Here is a 23,053-nt window from a genome sequence, read left to right on the forward strand (position 1 = left end):
AAGCTTAACCGAACAGAAAAACACCTGAAAATCCACTGACTGATCTTCTGAAAATCCACAGACTGATCTTCTGAAAATCCACAGACTGATCCATGCACAGCCAGCCACACTGGTGGTTACCTGTCCATGAAACGTGACTACAATAAACTTTGGTAGATTTAACACAATTCTTGGATGAAAAAGCTGTTGAATACTTAAATTGGCATTCCTTTCATTTCAGGAGGCTGTGAACCATAACGCTGAATCTACTTTATGTTCTTAGGGCAATAAAGGGAACAGAAAGATTACATTACAATGCTTTTAATTAGACCCACATCACTTTGACAACTAACCGCTATCAGTTTTTATCACCGCTTGTAGATAAATCTTCTTTGCCCAGTCTTTTATCCATATCATAACCTATGCCCCCCCGAGTCCCAGCCCTAAACTCCTACTTTTAGCACGGATTTCAAATGACGACGATATTTACAGGAGTTACGAGGTCAAATCCCTGTCTCAATAAACTGCCATGCATGTAGCATCTGTATAAACATATCTACTGTAATAACCCATTGCAATATAAAATCAGCTACACAGGTTCAACATGAGGATCTCTTCCACATTTGTGCTGTCAGCCATCCAAGCCAAGCTTGTGAGGAAATAGGCCTAGGTGAACTGATTAGACTGACTTTATTAGGTTATTAATTTGTGCCAAACTGTAAGAGGCAAAACAATGTAATAAAAGCAGTCAATGAGGTCACAGTGTCTGGTTTACAAAATATTGCTTTGTTATGGAAACAGCACAACTACTAAACGCCTTCTGTGTGCTCTATGGACACACATGAAGTGGATGGACTTAACTAAAGGCAATCCTGTGTGGCCAACTGATGGTAGACTAGACACACAAACTGGGAACTCTTACAGTGCCTCCGGGACACATTCCTCCAAAATTATCCATCTAGCCTAAATCCATCGTTACATGATTTCAGAAAATCCAGCTTTATTAACTCCAGAGGTATTAAAATGTGATTGTATTTTTAATACTGTGCCAAGGTTTATCACTGTTCCTCAGGCTAGGGGGAATGGGGAAATATACTGGCCCTTGTCCTGAAGCAGTGACAGGGGGGGGTTTTACCTTCAGAAACACATTCAAGAGAGCCTTTTTTTTTTTTTACCGCCGCTTTGTTGCCATGGTGACAGCTCGACTACACCAAGCCTGACGAATGAGCACCGATTTCCTCCCAAACTGGGTGCACTATGCAGCTATCCCTCGTGCGTCATCAATGATCATGAAAACTACTGCTGTGCTTATCGGAGTGACTACAGGAAAATGTAGCCTAGCTGTGCTGTCTGTGTGGTAGCATTAAAGTGACTGATGTGTGTGTTCACCACTACCTTGAGAACATGTGTTAAGACTTTCCCCTTGGCTAAAGTTACTGCAGCAGATTCAGGCAGTGCCAGATGAGGTGACATCTAAATGAGTCGCTGTGGAGTTTACACAGGACAAAGATGCATGCCCCAACCTGCAGCGCACTCACCCGCTGTCTTTTCCAACAAAGGCAATCCAATTTTCACTGGAAGTGAAAAACACCACAGTAGATAGGAACACAATATCTGTCTTTCACTAAAGGAACTCTACACTATCAAAGTATTAACTGGCTAATGGGGAATGTACAGTGCGTGTGTGAAATACTCTAAATGGATGGGAACTCTGTTGCAGGCTGTGGTGAAGAGTGGGTTAAACTAAGAACTACCCCCCTCCCCAAACACATGATTTCCATTCTGTTGCCATGGAGACTGCCTCAGAAAGCGGGTTATGCCTCAGAGAGATGGGGTATAGTGAGGAGGAAGTCAGCACCTTTTTAACAATACCTTTCGGCAAAACTGAGACATTGTTTGAGTGCGGGGTGCCATGACAGGATGTAAACAAATGAAGGAAAAGGAAAAAAGTAGGGAGCGGAAAGATAACAGAGGAAGCAGGAGACGCTGCGTTATGTGAACGTCACATAAACAAAGCCATGTGCCCATAGAAGTCAGTGCTGTACCACAGTCATCATGGGGCTAACCTCTACGAAGGGCCCACGCCCAGAAACACCCTCAGCCCCCACTAATAAAGGAGGAGAGAGAGAGAGAGAGAGAGAGAGAGAAGAAGACGCAAGGCTCTATTTTTGGTAGGGCCACGGCAAAATATCCAAAACACTGAGATTCTCCTTCTATCCCCCCTGCGGTGGTTCACATGCAAAGCCACTTAAAAAAAACAACGCCTTGCTACTCTACCTTTCCCATGACAAAGAAAACACTGACAGGAGCCAAGAGGCAGAGGCCAAACCAAATAAAGGCTCGATGGAGCTTGGTATCAAGGTAACAGTGTTGCTATTCGGCTCTCATCCCAGGCTCGGTTCAACTTCAAACGCAGATACTTTCTGTCTGATCTTATATTGAGTTGAGGAAAAAAAGAGAAAAGTGATACGCTCAGAAAGCAGATTACCAAAAGCACATTTCTGAGGCTCTTTGTCTGGATGTGTAGGATAAGAACACACGTCTTATGATAAATGGGCCTTGTGCTGACAGTATAGCCAGTTTTGATTAATCGTCAAACAGACCTCTCTCTAATATAGCTATGCTGCTACTCAAATAATCATTACAAGGATGACAGAGGATCACAGGCACATGGCCATCATTAAGGGTGCAATTAGAGCTCTTTCTAGCTGAATGAGATCAGATGATGTGTTTTTAATCGCTATGGAAAATCACAAATCCAGCAGGAAGGCAGCCATTATCCCACGAGAGAGAGACCACCACCATATTGTTCTTGAGCTGGGGCCACTGCTACATCATTAAACACTAAAGGGGGAGAAGTCTCTCAAATGGTAAGGCAGTAAATTTAAGATTGTACCCCTTTTCATAGCTCAAAAAAGCCCCTCTGGGTCCTCTCACCACATAAAACTAAGCCCCGCTCATAGACGGCATGGACAATTAGGGACAACCACCCCAGCGCTGATGGGAGGTGGCCGGAGAGGGGGGGGGTGGTACTCTGCTGGGTGCGGTTGCAGGGTGGGGGGTGGGGTGTTCACATTTTGTGTGGTCACATATGACTACAGTTACGTCCCGCACTAAATCAGGAATCGACAGTGAAAATAGATATTTTCCGAGAAAGGAATACATTCTCTGGAGTTGGGAGTAGTACACGTCAACACTCTGTGGCTGTCAACGAGAAAGGAGGAATATGATGGGCGCAGAACAACAAGCCATGACGAAGCACGGCTGGCAAGCTCTGACGACGCCAGGGCCAAGTCTGTGCTGATGGGAGTGTGTGTGTGACCGATCCATCTGCTGCCAGCATCACTAGCTACCTGCGCAGGAGTGAGTCACTGAGTCAGCTGAATACTGCTGCTGCACCGTCACTGTTTGGCACTAAGCACAGACACGACTGAGACAGGGAGGGAGAGCTGAACTGTGCTCTGTGCCTCTCCCACCACCCACCCCCTGCCATTTCCTCTCCCTGCTCCTGCAGCGCTTGATGAATGTGCGTGTCTCTCTGAGCTGCTATTAATAGCAGTGTGTACGGCTGGAGGTGTCAGGCCTGGGATGAGATGGCTTCTGCAGCAGCAGCTCTCTTGCAGTCAGTGCAAACAGGACCCCTTATTAGTCTTTCTTTCACATTTATTCAACATGTCCCACGCAGCCTTACTGAGCACACACACACACACACACACACACACACACACACACCCTTACACACCCATACACACCCATACACACCCTTACACACCCACACACACTGCAGCTGTACCTTGGCTGGGTTTAGGGTTTAGGGTTCACTCAGTGAGTGAGTGTAGCCTCCTGAGGCCAGATGTGGGGTGGGATCAGTGGCAGGGCGGTGCCACAGCTTCAAACAGCAGTGTGAGGGATTTACAGCTCAGGGGATTAACGACTGGCCGACCCCTTCTTCTCCGCCAACATGGCCACCCCTAGACCAGCAGTGAGACGGGGTGATCAATGGTCTCCAAGACACCGACTGACAGACGGCCTTCAGGTGGCTTAAATACTAATGCTAAAACATGGGAGCGTGGTCATTAAGGGCTCTTTCAACCCTGGACTGAGGACCTGAAGGCCTGATATGGTGGATTAGTGGCTGGGGAATGACTGAGTTCAAGTCTGAAGAGGATCTCCTGGGTTCATTCTAGGAGAGACTGGGATGCCAATAATTGTGCTGCAAAGTAAATATTTTGCAATGACACCAGTTTTTACTTAAAAATTCAACAAAATTAGTAACTACCTGATGACAAATTCCAGAGAAACCAACACGATTTTCATAGGTTATTGTGTAGGCCTAATCAACAATTCATCAAGTAAATACCTGGTACCGTAAACTTAAGCACAACCAATGGCCGTATTCTCTATAAATCCTGAGAGGAAACCTTAAATGCAGGACTGCTGCTAAATGGCCTAGCTTTATAACACGACCCAAGACAGCGTTAGGAATACTACAGCCAGGAGTCACTCTTTAAGGCTGATAACACGAGCCTCTCTCTAATCCCTTCCTCTGAGGATCTGAAACATTCGACTACTACCCCCTCCATAGAAAAGCTGAGGTGAAGGGGTTATGCCCCCTGCCTAGTCTGCCAGTGAGTGCAGGTGCCTCAGCTAAGCTTGTGGTAAAACAGGGTGATCCCTGAACCAGTGGGGAACGGATGATTACAATACCACCTGCTGTAGGCTAACTATGATAAATCCACCTCTACCACCGGACGTTCAGTGAGAAGAACAATTGAACACAGTTAGCTGAGGCTTCTGAACATTCATCTTCCGCTTCCATTGTCTGCGGGAGCCATTTGAATGCATGTGCTGGAGGCCTCCACCTCATATCCACCACTTCATACCCCCACCTCCACCAGTTTCCCTCACCACTCTCCCCTCTGGTCTTGATGGGCACATCTGCTTACCTCGTGTGCTGGTGGCCAGGTCAGCCACTTTCTGAAAGGCATCCAGGAAGGCAGCAGCTGCAACCACCGTTGCCCTGAAAACAGAAGCAGAACACAGCTGGTCACAGTTTCGCCTGAATTTACTGCCTTAACACACGTGTGCGAGGCCAATCATTTACAATGGTAAGACCTGGTTCAAGCAGTTATCTGATCAAGTTCTATTGTTGTTCAGGGGAAATGGGGAGGGGAGGGAACAGGGGGCTGTTATTACACTGTAGCAGTTGACATTCATTTATAACAAGATCATTTCAAGTGCACAGTTTCTTTGTGTCTGTCTGATTACAGAACTTATAAACGCATTTAATAGCTTATAATGACCACAATAGGCTAGGCTACTAGATAAAGTTTCAGCTTTTCATCACAGTAAAACTATGATAACCAATGCCGTTGAAGTGAGTTCTTTTGAAATGTCTGGAATGTGTGTCTTGACTGCAGTATGGAGTGGACCCCTGAAATCTGCATTTCTCATCAGAGTGGCGTTGCTTTCAACCGCGTCACATGATTAAGATCACAGGGCTCAGACGTAGGCAGGGTCAGATCTGTGCGTATGGGAGTTGTAGCTTTCGTGTGACGCAAAATCAAAACAGAAACCTGTTGGAAACCAGGTGACGCAAAATCAAAACAGAAACCTGTTGGAAACCAGGTGGAACTCTGTTGTGGTAGTCAAAGCAACACAGTGAAGCAGATCCATAAACACAAGTGTTTGTTTGAGATAACATGGTGTGCGAAAGGGTTGAGAAGCTCTGTTCGGTCAAAATATATGTTGAGTAAATCTATGTGGTTGGACAACACAGGAGGGACATGAGATTTGTCAATATTTAGGCGTGTGTCCTTTTATAGAGTGCTCCAGATTCAGAGCAGCTTTATCAACTTAAAAGTTATGAAGTCAAATGACTCGCATAAGCGTTACAATGAACGAACAATTCAATCTTTATCAACCTAGTAATGTAATTTCAAGACAGTGATGTAGCGGGTAAACCACAAGACACAAGGGTGTGATTCCCTGACGGAAAAAGACACACACACAGACGCAAAGGAGCAAATGTCCTACGCTCATTCCTTTCTATTTTGAGGCCAGAGAGGGCTACTGAGGAAACCTCTTGTTGTGTTTCTCTCCCATCGGTTCTACTGTGCATTGTTCATTGTTATATGGGTTGTTACAATAAAAAAATGAAATCAAGTCTCAGTACTAATTCTCTAACTATTTCCATCACTTGGGCCTAGCGTTATACAGTCATATACTCCCTTGGTATTGCAGGAGCCTGACAATGATACATTTCCTATTCCCCTCTATTCTTAGTTCTACTTGAAGTAGGCCCATCTGCAAGGAAACTCTCATGGCCTAGTAAGTATTAATGTCCCTTGTATCAGAAGTAACAGTGCGTCTTTTCTCCTTGCTGTGCTGACAGTCCTCTTTCAGCAGATGGATGGCCAGAAACACTGCATTTTAACCCCAAATACAGACTTGTATGCTATTCAAAACCTGTATGATCCATTTCCAACGTTTTTCTTTGAAGATGAAGATAAAAAAAACAGGGGGCGAGGGGTGGGGAGAGAAATAGCCTACATCTGAACTGGCTGTGGTGTTACTGATCTATCAAGGAAGACAGGCATGCTGAAGGACATTGTGATTAGGCTTACATTCTGACCAACTTTTTCCTGAAAAGCCATGTTGGTGAAACCAGTGTGGGGAGAAGAAAATATAAATTTTGCCACAAGAAATACAGGGAAGACTAAAAAATTATAATTACATAACTTCCTAGCCACTTTGGAAGAGGAGAACTAGCCTAAATTACAGAGCACTTACTCTCTGGAGGTCATTAGAGACATCCACACTGCCATTGCCACTGCCCGGCAGTTCCACCCTATAGAGATCACAGAGGCCTGCAGTCCCTGTTTTTTCGTCTTCCTTTTCAAAGTGGGACAACCCTTCAGCAACACCTCTGCCCTCAAATGAACCAACTCAACAAAGACGATAATGGACCTGAGTCAGGAGGGGCAAACACGCCAACTCATGGACATTAGCTTAACATAGGCTTTAATGATGTACAAAGCAGCTCCCCTTATTTCTATGTTCTATGAAGTTACCATTGACCAACTGGCCACCATTAACCAATTGACCAATTACATGTTTGTAGCATAAGCCCTGACTTATCAAGCATTTATGCCAAATACGTAGTCTAACCCAAAAGAGAATTGTCATGCGTTCATAATTGTAGCCAAAAACGTTTAGGCCAGTCACTTGACGATGATGACTAGTGATTCAGTCCTTCATTCCCATTGCCACCATGCTGCCCTGCAAACAGACCAGCATTTCACACCACTAGGGCAAATATTTAACCCTGTAAAACGGAATACATGCCAAACATGTCACAACTAATAAACCCTAATCCTCACAGATGGGACACTTGTGGCCAAAATTCTGGGGATTAAAAATGTGATAGCCTATTTCTTAGTCCATCATTGGTAGTTGCCTTGTATCTACACATGTATTGCCACTTGAGTGACTACAGAGGTACATAGATAGAAGAGAATCACTGCATTGTGTCAGCCTTATTCAGTGCATCAGACAGAAATGTTTGAGATATCCCATCAAGGGGATTGCAACTAATTCTAGATCGTATTAGGGGATCATAATTGTGTTCTTGCCAAGGACCAAGACTACAGCACACATAAAAATCAAGGACTTACCTGAGCTGAGACTGTAGCTTCCCAGCCTTGCTGATAAAGTCTTCCCATATTGGATAACTGCTCTGTGAAAACATAAAACACAGAAATATAAAAGCAACCATCCAGACCTCAAGACCAAAACATCTCTTCAAACCCAAAACATAATGCAACAAACCCAACAATAAAACTGACCATGATGGACCATAAAGTGATATAAAGAAATTAATTGAGACAATCATGATTATTTGATTATTGCAGTCTGCATCTTAGAGACAGAAGTTAAGGATGTCTGATTGATTTGTTAGCATCAGTGACCTCAGGAATGTCACCCAATGCAATTTTATCCTCAATAACAGAATGAGAGAGCCCATCAGCCCTCCTCTCCAAACATAGCATAGAAATTGTCTCAGTCTTTTCAGTAATGATTTCATGTGCTATCCTCTGGGATCAGATATAAATTTGATGTAAGTTTATTTCAATCCCAAATAAAGGACAAATCAAGTCAAATTAGTCAATCTTAGAGATATTCCTCATTGTAGCGCTACAATGCTGAGCCATAATGAGATCTACAGTAAGAGTCAGTACTTTTGTATCAATTGATGAATATTTCAGGAATCAGCCCCCCTGCTGGAAAACAACCTAGGCTATCTGCAGTAAAAATTTAATTAAAAAGAGTTGAGCGCAAAAAAATCACAAATTAGTTGCAACAAAAACGGGTTACTTTCTTGTTTAGCTCCATGGGAAGGAATTCATACTAGGGTCAGGAATGTTTCCTGATATATACCTGCCCTGGAAGAGTTCTAGGCCCTTGTAATGGCATAGAACTCGGCTAGGGCCTGGATTTGTTTTCTTTATCAGGGAAAACTAATCGCCCAACTCATGATAACCATGACACTGAATTCCACATTTGCTAAACGTGTTGCCTTCATAATATACTCTTTAAGAATAATAGCATACACCGGCCTTAGTAATAAGCAGGTTATAATTGGCTTATGAGCTTCTAGATGATGGTCATGTTTGCCATTTGACCTGTCCACTGATGTCAACCTGTGAGGTCATTCTAGCCTACATTCCTGACATTCCTTTACCCTTAGAACAGGTGTGAAATTATCAATTGCCTTATTACTAGCAAAGACAAAACCAAATGAAAAAGTCTATCCTATTGCCTATGTCTCTTAGTGATTTCATTTTAGTCACTCAACATTGAGCAAAGTTTCTCAGTGCAGGCATCTTGTCCACAGAAGATGAAGTAGGTCAACAGAATGGCAGGTTACAGAAAAGTCTGATGCCTTGTCAGAGAATGAGTAATGCACACATAGGTAGCTGGCTGTCAAAACTGACAGACTGAATCTAGCCAGCAGCAACTTTGTCCTTGTGACAGGTAGTTGAGTACCAAGTTACCTTAGCTTGCAGTGATTGAGCTATACCACCAGTACTGGCTGTTCTACTATATCGCATGAGTAATAGCTCGTTATAACTCATTTATTACTAAACTGTTACTCGTTTATTATAGCCATAAATATGTTAATACTTACTTTCATGTCGCCGATCACAGATTGGAAAAGTCCCCCAAGCGCACTGCATTCCTTTTCAATAACAGCCTCCATTTTCAGGACAACTGCTGGTCAGTCTGTGTTGGTCAGTCAGCTGGCCAGCTCCTGAACTAAAGCTCGGGCTATTTGAGGCTAATACGAGTAGTAATAGGTCCTTGCGTTTGTCTTACTATATCCCAGTCCGCGAGATACCCGTATAGCTATGTATTCTACACTGGATGAATGCAATAAACAAACCACTTAGCCGCAGCCTGTGGCTCGGCTCAGAGCTCTGGTCTCGGACAAGGGGAGAGAGAATAGTCGCCGTCGAGATTTAAAACCCACTCTCTTTTCCACTCTGGAACACTGTCCATGGTTCCTCAACTGATATCATACCGAAACGAAACGAATACAATCCAATAATCTTATGGATGTACTCAGGGAGAAAAAACAACGGCACAACGCGAATTCCGACAGAGTAGATCCGTCTCGGAGGCTCATGCATATGCAATTTCAGCTGATCTGAGTCTCTCTGGAGCGATAAAGGTGCTGGGTGAAGCGCGCGCACTGGATAGTAAAGCGCGTCCCCAAATTGCCCCGCCTCTTGCTTTGATGTGCTTGCACAGTGCTTGAAACAAGGGGAAAATATTGGATCTAGGAAATAACCCTTTATTATGGCAGTACAACACGTGCATAACTTATAGTAGCCTACTTTAAATGTTATTTTTTTGTTTTTGCTGTGCTATTAGGTCCTACGTTACGTTAAATTACTTTTATTGAATGTTTTACTTTTAGTATGTGTTATCTGTTGCGCCTGGGCACTTTATCTGTCTCACCGTGGGAGAGTGAGAAACGTCCTCTCGATTCCTTTGTATGTCTTGACATGTGAAGAATTGACAATAAAGCCACTTTGACTTTGGCTTGACTTTGACTTCACATTGCTGTTTATTGCTGCAGTGTTAATACATTGTAATAATACAACATTTTTTTTTACTTCTTTTGAGTCTGAAAAAAAAGAAAAACTAAGTTTACCCAAAAGAAATAACCCAAAGAGGCATGTTATCAAATATACCGGTCCTTGATGAGCACAGTGTTCACTCAAAGGTTAGGGCACAGATTTGAAAGGAAATAGGGGCATCTAGTGGCCATAAACGTACTACTGCACATAGATATACAGCATCTTTATCAATATCCAAACTCTTATTTGAACAAATTGCTGGGTCAGGTTAAGAGTAGTGTTTGGCTCTTTCATGCCAGGAGAGGTCTCCCTAGCCTTTGAATAGCACAAAAACATTCACGTTTACTTGTTGCTTTATTGTTGATTGCCCCTTTAAATGGTTTTGTTGCATCCAAATTCACATTCATGCTGTTTAGACTACTGTAACTCAATATCAGTTTGAGATGAGACAGTAGACATGTCAGTAATAATGAGTATTTTACATATATTTCTCATCTTCAATAAGCAATTGCAACAATAACTATTGTATTACTGCTGTTACTTTAAAATAACCTAATTTTTACATGTGTAAACCAGATATGTACTGTATGTAACAGCCGCACCAACCTCTGCCTCTCATCCTTGGATTAACGTTGGGATCCCTGCTGTTAATTGAGGCTATGACTACTTTATGTCTGACTCATCACTGCAGAATGGAAGCATCACAGACAGGTACTGTAGCTGTCAGCGAGCAAATGAACATCTATTCATGGATACAATACTGCCATCTGTTCCCATTATCATGTTAATTAATACTCTTTTCACATTGAGGGAGGTTGAGGGACATAAGATTGTCCTGCTTATCCCCCGAGCTATGTTTTTTATTATCATATAAGAGTTCAGATAGAAAAGTGTTTTAATTGGTACAGCACAGGATGAGTGGCGTTTGTTGATACACGTACAGTAGGGAATCTAATTAAATTATGATTGAACTCATACAGTATATTCAACTCAGACCTCATTGTGTCAGGCAGTCACACAAATGTTGGTGCAATGGAGTCGTTTCAAATAAATTTGAGAGTCATATAGTCAGCTACAGAAAGTGTTATCTGCTTTTTGCAAAACACATCAAACATTCTGTCAAATGGGTTTATCAGATGGTTTGAAGAAGTCTGCAAGGGCCCCTCAACATTTTTCAAAGATCATATCTGTGATGACATTATAGCTCTACAAAAATTATTTGTAAGTGTTTAAAGTTTAATTTCTGCATACTGTACTAGAATGGACATGTATATGGCCTCAGATCTTATCATTTCTAGTTCATTAGGTACAGGACATGGTGCTGTGGATACCACCCAACTGCTCCTCAGTGAATGGAAGGGTTTCTATGGAGACCCGAAATTTCCACTGGACAACAAGGCTGTGTACTGCTAATGCATTTTCCAAATCCATTATGTTCCAACCTGAACATTTTGAGAAGGACTCTCAACTATAATCTATGAATTGATCTGTTATGCTCTTGTGTTTTGAAGGATTTCCTTTTCTATATTGATATATTGTTGTTTGTATTGCATATATAGCCAAGAAAACACATATACTGAAATCTCTTTCAGCCAATAATATGCACACCTCTTTGCATTGTGGGAAGCTGTTTGCCCTTGAGTAGCTGTTACACTACACCACCTTCCTCAGGGAGAATGAAGATAACAAGTTCTCAAAAAACACTCAAAAAATAGACATGTGGTGTTAGCCTCAGTATGGCTTTTAAGACCACATCATTAAGGTCCCATTAAGGGCCTTGAGATATCCAGTTTCCGGTTTATGAATTTTCCCTTTTTTGTAACTTTGCATCTGCCAATTACCCACCCAATTAGTTCCTATTGCATCACTCAATGCTCTGCTGTTGTTCGTGGTGGTCACAGAGCATTACTGCTATGCTGAAGCATCAAATTATTGTGCTAGAACCCCACCCTTTTCTGCTGAGTTTAAAACTAATTAGCATTTTTTATAAAGTTAAATTACAATCACATTATTTTAAATCCTAATCTTCTGTACAATCAAGAGTTGCAACAACATCAAACCAATTTAATAGTCATTTTCATACACCATCGGACGTTATGTAACCAGGAAAAGAGGCAACACATTGAAATAGCTACACTTTTATTTACCAATCAACATATGTATTAATTTCAGTCTAGCATCACAAGAAAATTCATTTCATACCCCAACATGCATGAACACTGTCGCTCAGCTCTTTGTCAATGATGATTAGACAGAAAGTTATTGTCGATTAGTGTAAGTGAAGGTACAATAGAGGGCTTCCTCTCTTGTTGTGAATACTAGGGCTTGGTTTTCACCCCTAGACACAGGGACAGCTCATTCTTCTGGATCTTTCCATCTTTGTTGACATCACAGTGGCCCAGCAGGACGGCCCGGAGTTTGTCCAGCTCAGAACCAGTGATGCTGGGCTGGATAAAGAGTAAGAGCTTTAGTGGAATTGAAAACCATGTGTGGGCTCCAGCTCATATAACGCCCTAACATATAAAGGCCAAGAAGTGAAGGAGCATTTCAATTAATCTATCATGGATACAACGTGTCATTTAGATCCACAAGGAGATTGTTATTACAAATACAGTTCAGTGTTCCTACCTACAACTTACCCTTACTAGTTCCATCATGTCTTTCACAAAGCCATCCACCTCAGGTCCTTCTAATGCTCCAGTCTTACTCTGAGCAATAGAGAAGCAAGAACATGATACTCAGAAATGGATATGGGACATCATGTCATACTGAGAGTCTCCAGAGTCTGACATCGTATGTGTGCTGCACTGTTGTTATTATTAGGCTATGGTTTAATGAATCACAGTACATAAATTGGGGTGAAATATGCAGCAAGAGACCATGAATTGTGATACAGCCATTTACCTTACCACAGGATAGATCTGATCATCTAAATAGTTTAAACAGATTCCAACCAGGGGCCCTACTTAAAATGAATTTGAGAGAGGATATGGTTGAGTTGTCCTGCCTCATTGCTGTAATCATGATGGACAAATTAAATTGACAACAGGATGATCTGCATACTGAGTGAACAGCGTTGACTTTTGTTTGTATTCTCAGTAAATGAAACTGCAACATAATAAGCACTTCTCTTAATTAAAGTGGTCAGGTTGTAATTAAACAGATGATTGGTTTCTTACCTTTGTGTCACACACAATTTAGTGCCATTAAGTTTATATTGATCCTCCTTGATTAGCTTTATATTGCATCATTGTATGTTTTCACGATATATATGTAATTTAATTTCAAATAATACAAAGGAAGCATTGGCCTGATAATCAAATATTCTGCAACCAGTCCTGAGGCACACTCTGTACTTACAACATCGTAGTGGGCAAATATTTTTTCAAAGTCTCTCTTTCTGTCTGCTTGACTGCAGGCCTGCAAGGACAGGGAGAGGATTTGACTCATCTACCATTTCCGAAGCAAATATATCAGAGTAATAAATATAAGTTAAAAACATTAAACTCACATCCATTTTGAACTGCAACAGGAAGTTTTCTTGTAGGGCCAGAATTCTGGTGGGAGACAATCAGTACTCGATTGTTTGTCATACAGCAAAGACATATGTTGTAATGAATTATATAGTAATACAGTAAGTTTAATTCTAATTTACCTGGCCAAATCGTTCAAATCCAAACGTCCATCTTTATTTTTGTCAAAGATTTTCATCTGTAAGCAAAGGGGATTGATGTATACATTGGTTACTGACCAATGGAAACATTACAAATCCTTGTCATTTTGTCCTGCTATAAAGCCTGAAACATTATGTCATGCAATAATCAGTGTTGTCATGAAGCTAACAATGTTTGTAATGTTTTAGGTCTGAGTACAAAATAAAATGCATAAAAACACACATTTTTGGACCCACTCTTGAGAAAATGAATGTCACACACAGGTCAGGTAATTGAGTGTGTTGCCAGCACAAGACAGAGAGAGTGAATTGGGATTGAAAGTTTGACAGTTCCTTCAGCCCTGGTAATCGAAGGGCTCAGCCTGTTGAGTTTCTTAGATTAGAAGATTAATTCTGGGACAGAGTGATCGGCTGCGAGCTGTCACAGCCCCGTCTGGTGCACTGGCAATCGCATCTGGCTGAGAATGAAGCTATTTTCCTCTAAATGGGAGTCAGTGCTAGGAAGGCCCATTTAAAGTTAGAGCAAAAGTTAAAAAGGTTTCAGAGAATGGAACCAGTCTCAGGACAGACACATTTGAAATACAAGTCAGTGTGTTTTGTGACTACCACTATCATTGTCAAATACTGTATGGATATGGTGTACATAAAGATTTACACATAATTGAAATACTGTAAATTAAGTGCTTTGGCCCCTTGAAGTCCTATGTATATAGTTAAAGTGTTTGAACAGGATATTTGTATAATTTCAGCCACTGGTTTACAAAATCTGCAAGATCCTATAGCATCTCTTTAATGCCTGTATATACAGTGTATATACATTAGACCCCTTCACTTTTTCCACATTTTGTTGTGTTATAGAGTTAATTTAAAATGGATTAAATAATAAAAGAATTTGAAAGAAAGAATTTGCCATCAATCCACACACAATACCCCAGAATGACAAAACGAGAACAGGTTTTTTAGAAATGTCAGTATTAAAATCATGTATTAAGACTGAAATACAGAAATACCTCATATACATAAGTATTCAGACCCTTTGCTATGACACTCTTAAAATTAGCTAAAATGCAAAAATGTCATCAACAAATCACTCAATAAGTTGAATTGAGTCCATCTTAATGCAAGGATAATAGTTCATGTAATTTTGGAATTAATATCTTTTATAGGGTCTCTGATTTGCATAGGAATCAATTACACACTGTGTGGATCGGGTTGTCATTACAAACTGAAAAAAAAGTGAAGGGTCTGAATACTTTCTGAAGGCACTGTATTATCTAAAAGGCACTATGACTGAACCAAAATAGTTATTAGGAGTTGCATTTAGTTGATTCGATTGGAGCTTGATTTATCTCACACCAAAGATAAATCACTTGGTAAGCTGTTGCTTTACCATGGCATCTGTGTACTCATCCAGTTTGCTAGAAGATACAGCCTTTTGCTGGTGAAGAAACAGGTCCTGCAAGAAACCCTGGGAAGAGGAAATAAAGCAAATGATTTATTAAATCATAAACGCATCATGCTTTTCATTTGGCATTCAAACAAAAAATATGTATCTAAAACACAACTCAGCTTAGCTTTGCATTGAGCAGGAAAAGTCATACCACAACTCAAATGGAGTTTAAAATGTTATCGCATAGAATAGGGAATATGAATTAGCAAAAAACATTTTAAGTAATTTCAGTGAGTCATTTGAGTGAGGGAAAGAATGTGGTTTCACACAGGCAGCACTTTAAATCAGCTGGTTGCGGAAGGACAGGACACCACTGCCCAGTTCTACAGTAACCTCCAAGGCCACTAATGCAGACTGGTTCTTTTTTAGTTTTCCTTCTATTGATTTCACAAATACAGTATACCTCAACCTCCAACCTCTCCATCAGCCTCGCTCCAAGGAGTGGAGGACGCTGGAAAAGGCCGAGGAAGAATAGCATTCTTGACTCTCTTTTCTCTATGAGAGAACATGGAACATTCTAGTGTGCATGTTCATTTAATTGTGGTGCATATGCATATGGTGCATACACGATCTGTCTTCAATGGTGTTAAATCTTAAATAAGTGTCACGGCATGACAGGGGGAGCTGGACAACTTTACCTTCAACTCTACAGCTGATATGTATCCACTGCTGTCTGCATCATACTTCCTCCAGATCTATGGGGGGAAATAAAGTCAAACTGTCTGAGTTCATTAATTAACAACAAGGAACACCCACTTTTCACTATCAAATAAGTAAATCAAGATTTGTATCTAAGGCTGGTCGTGTGCCATGAGGCTACTTTTTAGAATTACTTTTTGGATACTGAGTTATTCCTGCTGGAATCAGCACCTTGAAAAGGCTGTACAGCTGTGCACAGGGCTTTCACCATTTTGTTTTAAACAACAAGGAACTGTCGGCATATTTACCGTACATTACATCTTACGTATCTGGTTATACTGACCTGGCAGGTACTGTCTGCCAACAGCCTGTTATGACATACTCATGGCTGCTTTGCTTGGTGTATCTAATGAAAGGCTTGTCTAATAAACTAATACAAATACTTTAACACAGCTAATACACACAGAGTGTGTTTACCACTAAACGTTCATTTACTGTATCACATACTGTACACTCACTCAGGAGAGGTAGCCATAGCCTTACTGTACCTGCATGAACTCAACACTGTTGTCCAGTGGTGCTTCCCTGCGGAAAACCAGCAGGAAGTTCTCATCCTCTGGCAGGATCATATTGGCCAGCTGCAATGAAATGAAAATCAGATGAGAGAGAAATTATTCCGTAACACGGTGGTGGAGAATGTGAATCTGGCAGCGTAGAGTGCTTCCACTTTTGTCATGCTTTGTCATTTTCCATAGAGAATGTAAAGTACGATTCCTGTGACTTGACAGAGAGACATAACTGTATATCATGGCAGCCCTCCAGGTTTCACTGGTACTCTCTTAATTATGTTAGCTGTGCATTAGGGGATTAAGTTGGACGCTGATCAACATTCACAGACCAATCAAAGACCAAGCTGAAGGTGTCCAAGTGTAGGTTTAGGGCTATGACCACAGCCACAGCGCAAGAATACTGACAACAACTCAATCATGAGAACTCTGGAGGATGAACCTGCATGCAACGCTTTGAAATATGGTCCCAGTTTTGCCATACAGTATACTGTAAGACATGGGTTATTGGGGAATCAGTCCATTCTTGTTAATCTCATTAGTGAAACTGTTTCATTGCCAGTTTCTAGCACAGCACTTTTACAGTAATGTACATCAATCACCACAGAGACTATAAAGCTGTGTGGGTTCGTTTGCCAACTTCGGATGGCTAAGTGCATTTATGTGACCACTCCAATATACTATAAATTAGTATCATCCAGCAGAACCCAGAAAATGTATTGATTTTTCCTCACATATAAAAGCTGCAAGCCTTTTGAGTCTTGATCTGTGAAGCCATTAAGGGTTGGTCAGATTGATAGTCTACTTTATAAAATGAATAATGCCCTTATTCTCTGGCAAACACTTTCTAACTCCACATTGGTGCTAGTCTCTCTCTCAGGTACAGTAGGCTACAGCATGTGCTGTGTTCTCCTACAGAGTACAGCTGGGTGCCCACTGCTATTATCTGTATGTTTCAGCCAGTGATTCATGACCTTGGAAATACATCTTTGCGTCTCAAAATATCCATGGTGTGTTGTGAGGACTGACAAGCAGGTCCATAGGACAAATCATGTTGAAATAGGGAAAAGCTTTTTTAATGAGATAGTGGATGCCACTCACACCCACACAAAGGAAGAGACCTCAGTCACACTGAGAATGAGTGAGGGGAGAGAGAGAGAGAAGGGAGACAGTGAAGGAGGATGTGTTGACAGTGGTGGAGGAGGATGTGGTTAATGAACAGGATGCGATACAGCATTTTGTAGCGTGACATTAGCCAAAACTATATAATTATGTAGGAGAGACAAGCTGTATTTTAATTGGTGTGTTTTCTGAACGGCCTTAAGCAAGGGGTTTGAGGGACTTCCTCGACCTCTTTTCTTTAGCTCTAGTGACCTCTCGAACAGGGAGAAGAACAACAGAGACATATATACCTCCTGGATCTGAAGACGTCCATCTGCAGTGACATCATAGGCTGACATAAACCTTTTCTTCAGCTTCTGCACTTTCTCCTCTGTTATCTTTTCCTTTTAGGAGAGGAGGAATAACAGTTAGAATGACCACTTTGACCATATTTGCTCACCCTCATGTCTTTTCTCTTGATCCAAGCCAGTGCAATATCCCTGTTGATCAACGGTGCTTAATATAATAGAGAGAGAGAGAGAGAAGACACAGTAGGTAAACACACATCATGGCACACTGCAGACAACATGGTGCCAGCAGGCAGACATGTTATCAATGTTATTTCATTGCTGAGCAGATGTTGAGCATACAAATAATGCACATCAGCTTTCTGTAACACAGTGGTGGAGAATGTGAATCTGGCAGCGTAGAGTACTTCCATTTTGATGATGCTCTTCTCTATAATTGCATCTCTGAAACAGCACTTTTTTCCATAGAGAATGTAAAGTACGATTCCTGTGACTTGACAGGAATATGTCATGGCAGCCCTCCAGGTTTCACTGGAGCTCTCTTAATTATGTTAGCTGTGCATTAGGGGATTAAGTTGGACGCTGATCAACATTCACATCAAAGACCAAGCTGAAGCTGTCCAAATGTAGGTTTAGGGCTATGACCACAGCCCAGAAGATAGAATAGAAGACACAGTAGGTAAACACACATCATGGCACACTGCAGACAACATGGTGCCAGCAGGCAGACATGTTATCAATGTTATTTCATTGCTTCGCAGATGTTGAGCATACAAATAATGTACTTCGATGTTCTTCAGTGTCTAGCAAAAGCAGTTTTTCAGTGATTAAAGAACATTGAAACCTAAGATCTACATATTGTACAACATACTACATATGTATATACTTTGGTCAGTAAAATTGAGACATTATAGGCCTACTTACATTCATAAAAGGTCAATTGAGATTGGAAAGATGTAGTAAATAATTTGTACACCTCCATTTGTTACCACAGAGCTAACACAGACCGCCACAGACCTCATTTCACCCACTCTGACAATAGCCAGAACACTATAATTGTGTTGTCTGTAGCATCCTAATGTCATCTGATCCATATCTAGACAGCATACTCAACCCACTCAGGAAAAAGCCAAACAGAGGCCATAAGATCGTATGTATTATGTAGATAAACTGCACTTTTGGTGTCTAAACGGGAAAAATAGTTTTTTTATTATCCATAACAATTCTTTATATTTACTTTACTGACTGGACCATATCAATGGTCTATCTTTTGTTTTCTTTATCACATCTTGACATATACATTTAACAATAAGATAAAATGTGTTTGACAATCTTTCACTTTCGATTGCACTTCAGAGGACCAGAGCGGGCATATTTGCAAAAGGATATTCTTGTGTATTTTAGTAAATCATTTCTAGGGGCGCGCGCGCATTAATAAGTGACTGACAGTAATTGACATAGTGGCCGAAATGCATTTCAAGTGTGTTTACCATTACTGAAATGAGCTATTAAGACAGAAAAATACGTTTACTCACCTCCGGACCGAATTTCTTCATCATATGACAGAAAAAGTCATCCAGCTCTTTCCCCTCAATGTAACCATTATCTGGAAAGCCATGGTTTTGTTAAAACATCTTGAATACTCTCAAAAACGTTTTAGAAAAGATGTGTAACAAGTAAAGTGTTTCAAGAGATAAATACCACACTTATTAGTCTTGCCATTGAATAATGAGGATTATAGCAATTGTTGATTACTCTCACCGTCTGCATCAAAGTGTTGCCAAATTTCCAGAAAGCCAGCTGCATCCAAGTTGTCAAAAGCGCACTCCATTGCAATTATCAGGAGCGGAGAAAATACGTCTTTATGAGATACTTATGTGATGTCCTATTGCCTGCTATTTATTCTGCACTTGCTCAACATATGGGTCTTTACGTAGTCTGATCAATTCACAAAACCCCACCCCCTTGGATGGAATAAACTTCACCCACGACGCCTGCGTAGAATAAAATAACCCTAACCCTGGAGATAATAAAAATCTGACTTGCAAAGGAAGCAAAACAGGTCAATGTCTAGTTTGTCAACTGTGAAAAATCCAAATACTTTACTTCATCTTTCTTCTCAACATGGTACGTGCGTGCGTGTGCTAGTGTGTGCGTGTGTGTGTGTGTGTGTGCGTGTGTGTGTGTGTTTTCGTGGGGGGTGGGGGATACAGGTCTACTATAAAGGTTAGATCACGCCATCTAGTGGTCTTCTTACAGTGGTTGATACAGGCCTGACAACTTATAATGACAATGTCAAATAACACAATTCAATTTGTAAAATTATTTTAATTGGTATAAATATTCACATAAGGAAATGTCCACAACCAGTAGAATGCTTTTGTGAAACATGTTAAGAACTTACCCATAACAAATGGAAAATACTGCATAACAACATTTGACAAGCAGAGCAACTAAGTCATTTTCTTTATTGAAATAAGTTTCCAGTTGTTCAAAAATGATCAGGCAAATATATCAGAGTTTCAATTTATTTCTCTTCCTTGTCATGAAAATAACACTAATTGATTGTGTTAAAAGAGTATTGATGAAACAAACAAACAATTGCTTTCTGTAGTATTAACACAATGTACACTTAAAAGGATAACAGGGATAAAAACATCACCAGCCACTGTTTTTATTTCAATAAATTACATATATAACCCCCCTATTTTAGTAGTGTGCTTAGTACCATAACAATATAGGATTTGTGTACACATACGTGTGTGTATATATTACAGTATATCTTCACATACTGTATGTATAACATGTGTATTATATTACACATACATATACACACACATACATGCATGTATGAAAGCACATATATACATACAGTACACCTCACATGCATATCTGACACACAAATTCAGCAGTACATACACTGCTGTCTGGAAGCTAGACTCCCTCCCTCAGGGATCTTCTTCTTAAGGATTCAACACAGTTCATCGTTTCATAGAACAAAACAGAAGACAGCCAGCTGCTTTTAATCCCCAAACTGAGACCAAATACAGAAAGTGAAAATAAACCTAGACAATGACAAGGTGAACAGGTAATGCACTCAGAGCATTCATTCCCTAACATCACAAACACGTAGGTTTTTACGTGACATAAACCATATGTTCCAAGCCATGATTACATACATGTAGTGAAGATACTGGAAAACATACACCATTTGAACAGGACCCTTGGCCCTGACTAAAACAATAAAGGTGTGAAACCTGCATGCTATATTTTGCAGTTAGGTCCTGAAGTTGTAGCTACTGATGCTGACTGCAGAAGAGCCCAAGGCCGGAGTTCCATCAGTGTCCTGCTTTCACCGACCCCACAGTACATCAGTTCAGCGCTCAAGCACAAGGAATGACACAGGCACATGGCCAAACCATGAGATATTTGAGTCAAAGGAGTCCCTCCCTCCTCCTACCCCTTTAGAAAAGTTAAAGGTGTTGTTATTACACAGTGACTATACACATTACAGTGCTGCTCGTAACAGTGCTTAAGCCGTGTTTATTTTGTTATTACTGAGGTTATTTCAAGTGTACTACAGTCCTCTCAAAGCAAAACACTTCATATGGTTACTCCGCCTTTCAAGCAAACAGCAACTTAAAACACAGTACACTCATTATTGTTCTCTCTATTTGGTCCTGGGTGTTACGCTACAATAGAGGCTGAAGGTGGCTTTAGACAGACTCTCTTATTCCTGATATCAGATTGAGATGACAGATCTGTTTGAGATGGGTCCCTCTGTCATTCATTTGAGTTTGTCATATAAAAATAAAGTCTTTGTCTGCCTCCTCCCCCGAATCAGATGACTTTCCCCCTGGGCCCTTGTCCTTCTCTCTGTCCTTGTCAGGGTTGGGGGATTTGTCCTTGGCCTTAGACCCGTTGTCGTCAGAGTTGTGGCGGCTGGGGCTCTGGCGCTGGGCAGTATCAGACACTGGTCTCACTGGGAACAAGAGTATATGACACTGTTATGAGCATGGGCAGCAGGGGGCTCCACTGGCCATATGATCTAAAAGGTGTAACTTTCGGTCTGTCTTCCATGCCTAATCTGTGTTCGAAATTAGTCAAAGTACACCTGAACATGAAAAAAAAACTAAAACTTCTAGACAGTAATGTGTGAAAGATGAATCAACCAAACATAGATTTTCAAAAAGAAAAAGCAAGCTAATTTTCCAACCAATATGTGATGCTGAGAGTTCAAAGAACTTTCTATCTTAGGTGCCAGTTGGAAAAAGGTCAATGCAGCATGGGTAGATTCATTTTGGCAAGCTTCCATCAAATATGGTTGATCAAAACAATAAAATAATGTCCAGAAGCTCCAATCATGAATCTCACTGCACTCTGACCTCGTAGGGTAGGGATGAGAGATGAAAGGTATAGGTGAGAGGGAGAGGGGAGAGGGAGAGGAGAGAGGCGGAGGGGGAAACAACATCTAACCAGGTCGGGGGAGGGACTTCCTGCGCTCTTGCTCGCCCACTTCCTCAGCGGTGCTGGTGGAGGACTGGCGGGCGGGTCGGACTCTCAAGGCCGTCACTTGCCTGTCAGGTTCCTGATCAGAATCAAAGGCGCTACCCTCTCCTGTGAGATCCACTGAGGAAAGGGTGGAGTCTGCTCTTTAGTGCCCATCACTCAATTACCACACCATGCTAACATTACCATTTTAATACTCCACACATCTCTCTTATAGTAGAGATACTGTATGTATCTCATCTGTATCTCATCTCTATCAATTAGCATAGCTCAGCATAGTGAGGGAATGTTACAGGTCAAATCAGTGAAATATCCAGTACATTCAGCTGACCCTGCTTAAAAACATATAAGGGGAGACTACTTTTCCACAATACAATATTATGTTTAAATGCAAAGGGATTATTGCATACTGTTTGATTGTGTTTATCATTGACTAATAGTATGCAATTAAATCAAGCTAACCAATTGTCTTTTCTTGATGGAGTTTGTAAAGAGGGAGTAATGTCATTAAAAAATAACTGTTCTATGGAATGACACTGCAGTTTGACCCTGCTTGAATCTCACTCCATAGAATTCCATTCCAATCACCTCACTAGCACTAGAGCTGAAATGCTGTCTGTGCCCTCCATGATCTCAATTACAGTGTGGAAGGTATTTCACACTGGTCACAGCTGAGCTGTCTG

The 23,053-nt window shown here is 41.1% G+C and overlaps 3 protein-coding genes across 3 annotated transcripts in view; all 3 read right to left on the reverse strand.

Annotated features, from left to right (window-relative positions):
* LOC310810487 (protein MTSS 1-like) overlaps positions 1-9,663 on the reverse strand; it is a 42,846-nt gene extending 33,183 nt beyond the window's left edge. The window contains exons 1-3 of the mRNA XM_083678263.1: positions 9,170-9,663; positions 7,656-7,717; positions 4,926-4,999 (exon numbers count right to left, since the gene is read on the reverse strand). Of these exons, the coding sequence (XP_083534389.1) occupies positions 4,926-4,999; positions 7,656-7,717; positions 9,170-9,241 (208 nt within the window). The 5' untranslated portion in view covers positions 9,242-9,663. The remainder of the gene's footprint in view (positions 1-4,925; positions 5,000-7,655; positions 7,718-9,169) is intronic.
* Positions 9,664-12,246: 2,583 nt separating this feature from the next.
* On the reverse strand, positions 12,247-19,952 carry LOC310810429 (secretagogin-like). Its single transcript, XM_083678191.1, has 11 exons — positions 19,623-19,952; positions 19,397-19,467; positions 17,865-17,957; positions 16,435-16,524; positions 15,886-15,942; positions 15,188-15,265; positions 13,780-13,835; positions 13,636-13,681; positions 13,485-13,544; positions 12,764-12,832; positions 12,247-12,571 (listed from the first exon to the last, which is right to left on the reverse strand). The coding sequence occupies exons 1-11, from the start codon at positions 19,690-19,692 to the stop codon at positions 12,443-12,445; spliced, it is 819 nt and encodes a 272-aa protein (XP_083534317.1). The 5' UTR covers positions 19,693-19,952; the 3' UTR covers positions 12,247-12,442.
* Positions 19,953-21,387: 1,435 nt separating this feature from the next.
* Positions 21,388-23,053, reverse strand: part of LOC310810489 (F-actin-uncapping protein LRRC16A-like) — a 61,008-nt gene continuing 59,342 nt past the window's right edge. The window contains exons 38-39 of the mRNA XM_083678266.1: positions 22,338-22,490; positions 21,388-21,843 (exon numbers count right to left, since the gene is read on the reverse strand). Coding sequence (XP_083534392.1) covers positions 21,662-21,843; positions 22,338-22,490 — 335 coding nt within the window. The 3' untranslated portion in view covers positions 21,388-21,661. The remainder of the gene's footprint in view (positions 21,844-22,337; positions 22,491-23,053) is intronic.

The sequence above is a fragment of the Argentina silus genome, assembly GCF_951799395.1.
Source record: "Argentina silus genome assembly, chromosome: 10".
NCBI classification, from domain to species: domain Eukaryota; kingdom Metazoa; phylum Chordata; class Actinopteri; order Argentiniformes; family Argentinidae; genus Argentina; species Argentina silus.

Coding starts and splice junctions, on each gene's coding strand:
- LOC310810429 (XM_083678191.1), bottom strand. CDS start 19,692: ATGGAGTGCGCTTTTGACAACTTGGATGCAGCTGGCTTTCTGGAAATT. Junction 12,833..13,484: donor TATTTGCCCACTACGATGTT/GTAAGTACAGAG, acceptor TCTATTGCTCAG/AGTAAGACTGGAGCATTAGA. Junction 12,572..12,763: donor ACATGATGGAACTAGTAAGG/GTAAGTTGTAGG, acceptor CTCTTTATCCAG/CCCAGCATCACTGGTTCTGA.